Raw genomic sequence first — 1756 nt, 5'->3', positions numbered from 1 at the left:
GAACTCAGCTCCGGTCCCAACTGGTCTGAATCCAGTCTCAAATTCTGTCAATCCGTTCTAGGCATCATTGAAAGTACCTCTCTATCCTCTCTAGGTATTTCCAACGCTCAAGGCTGCTCTCCAAACTCCCCCATCCAAAATCTACTTAGCCTCATCAAAATCCTGCAAAGCCTAACACTGCTCAAAAGCTCATTCAATATCCGTCTCTCATTCTCTGAGTATTGTCAGTCGAATAAGTTGGAAGTGGTGTTTGATATATTAGATCGTACAGCTAGTCAGCAAGTATCAGGCTTATTCTCAGGCTTCCTCGCACAGTTCCTATTTGAGAATAAACTCTCCAACGATGCTGTCCTCACAGAATATATCAAACTTCTACTGGAATCCTCTGTTAACTGGTGGTACGCTGAAGATGCTGCTTGGGAAGATAAGATCTCTGTGCTTATCCCTCTCATACTCAACACAGAGGAGAGAGTCCAAGCTATTCTCTGTGTACTAAGACGTTCTCCTGTACCTTGGAGTCCTGTTATCCTAGCGCTAGGGGAGTCTGCACTCAAAGCCTCACATCAACTCGTATCCGCCGTACAGACAGAGTACAACCTTGTCCCTGGGAAACTTATTCTGAAGAAGTATGGATTCAAGCAGGATCTCCCACCCAAACATCATTTATCTCGTCTCATTCGCTTCATATACAAACAGAAGAAACCTAGCATGTTACAAGATGCAGTACAACTTGTACAGTCACTTGATTCTAATAAGAACTATGATCCCTATGAACTATATGTATCCAATCTAATAGACGGGAGTCGAACAGATGAAGCTGTGAACTTCCTGGATGATCCAGCATTACATCCAGATATAGTGAAAGCTTGCTGTAAGGTGATCATTGCTAGGACACATCTGCTCGTCAGAAGCCAAGATAAGCGAGCAGAGAACTACGTCAACATATTAGAATCTGTCAAGCAGAGATTAGAGAATATCAACACACGCAAGACCAGTCCCACAGACCCTCTGGCTAAAGGTTTAGATACATATGTACAGAAAGTAAAGCATGTGTATATGTTACGTCGAGATTTCAACACGGGAAGTTCAGTCTCTGAGTTATCTTATCCAGGGAAACGGGAGTCCGTCCTACGTTCTGTACTCAATGAACTGAACCAAACCATCAATACAGAGGCCTTGTCTGAGGTGACATTGAAGAAGATTGCCTCCTGCTGTGGTGTAACCTATGAGGAAACACTTATCACACTCATACAGATAACATCTCATCAATATTATGGAAAGCTAAGTCAGTTCCTGCTAGATGCTCATAACATAGGGAGTGAGCATATAGCGTGTAAACTCCTAGGTGTCACTTCCTTCCTCCTGTGTTATTATAATCCTAAGAATAAAGTACCTACATAAATCAAGCTTAGCTCACATAATTTTCTCTTTACACACAAATTTTAATATTCCACATTGAAAATCAATCATACTAATAGAAAAATTAGGTACCTGAAAACAATAATGCTTGGACCAGATTACCTGAAGCTGGAATCTCGTTGAAAATTACGAAAAAAAAGTCACAAAATGAAAATTATCAAGACTTTGCTTTAAGTTTTAATTACAATTGCAAATCACAATCTGTTCATCTCCCCAGGTAAACACTCAGGAGTGCCTGTTGTATTTCCTTCAACAATCCCTGCTTGGTTGGAAACCCGTGTTTGAGGTGAAATCGGATCTGGACGGTAAAAAGCAACTGGTCATTCTGAATGATGTC

The 1756-nt window shown here is 41.1% G+C and overlaps 1 protein-coding gene across 1 annotated transcript in view; it reads left to right on the top strand.

Moving 5' to 3' along the window:
* The window catches only part of LOC103514606, a gene marked incomplete at its 3' end in the record, with an annotated part of 26434 nt that extends 24710 nt beyond the window's left edge, over positions 1-1724 (top strand). The window contains exons 12-13 of the mRNA XM_008479503.2: positions 9-1389; positions 1637-1724. Of these exons, the coding sequence (XP_008477725.2) occupies positions 9-1389; positions 1637-1724 (1469 nt within the window). The remainder of the gene's footprint in view (positions 1-8; positions 1390-1636) is intronic.
* Positions 1725-1756: the final 32 nt, after the last annotated feature.

This window comes from Diaphorina citri, unplaced genomic scaffold (genome assembly GCF_000475195.1).
Source record: "Diaphorina citri unplaced genomic scaffold, Diaci psyllid genome assembly version 1.1 scaffold1180, whole genome shotgun sequence".
Classification (NCBI taxonomy): domain Eukaryota; kingdom Metazoa; phylum Arthropoda; class Insecta; order Hemiptera; family Psyllidae; genus Diaphorina; species Diaphorina citri.
This window is presented reverse-complemented; position numbering and strand designations above follow the sequence as displayed.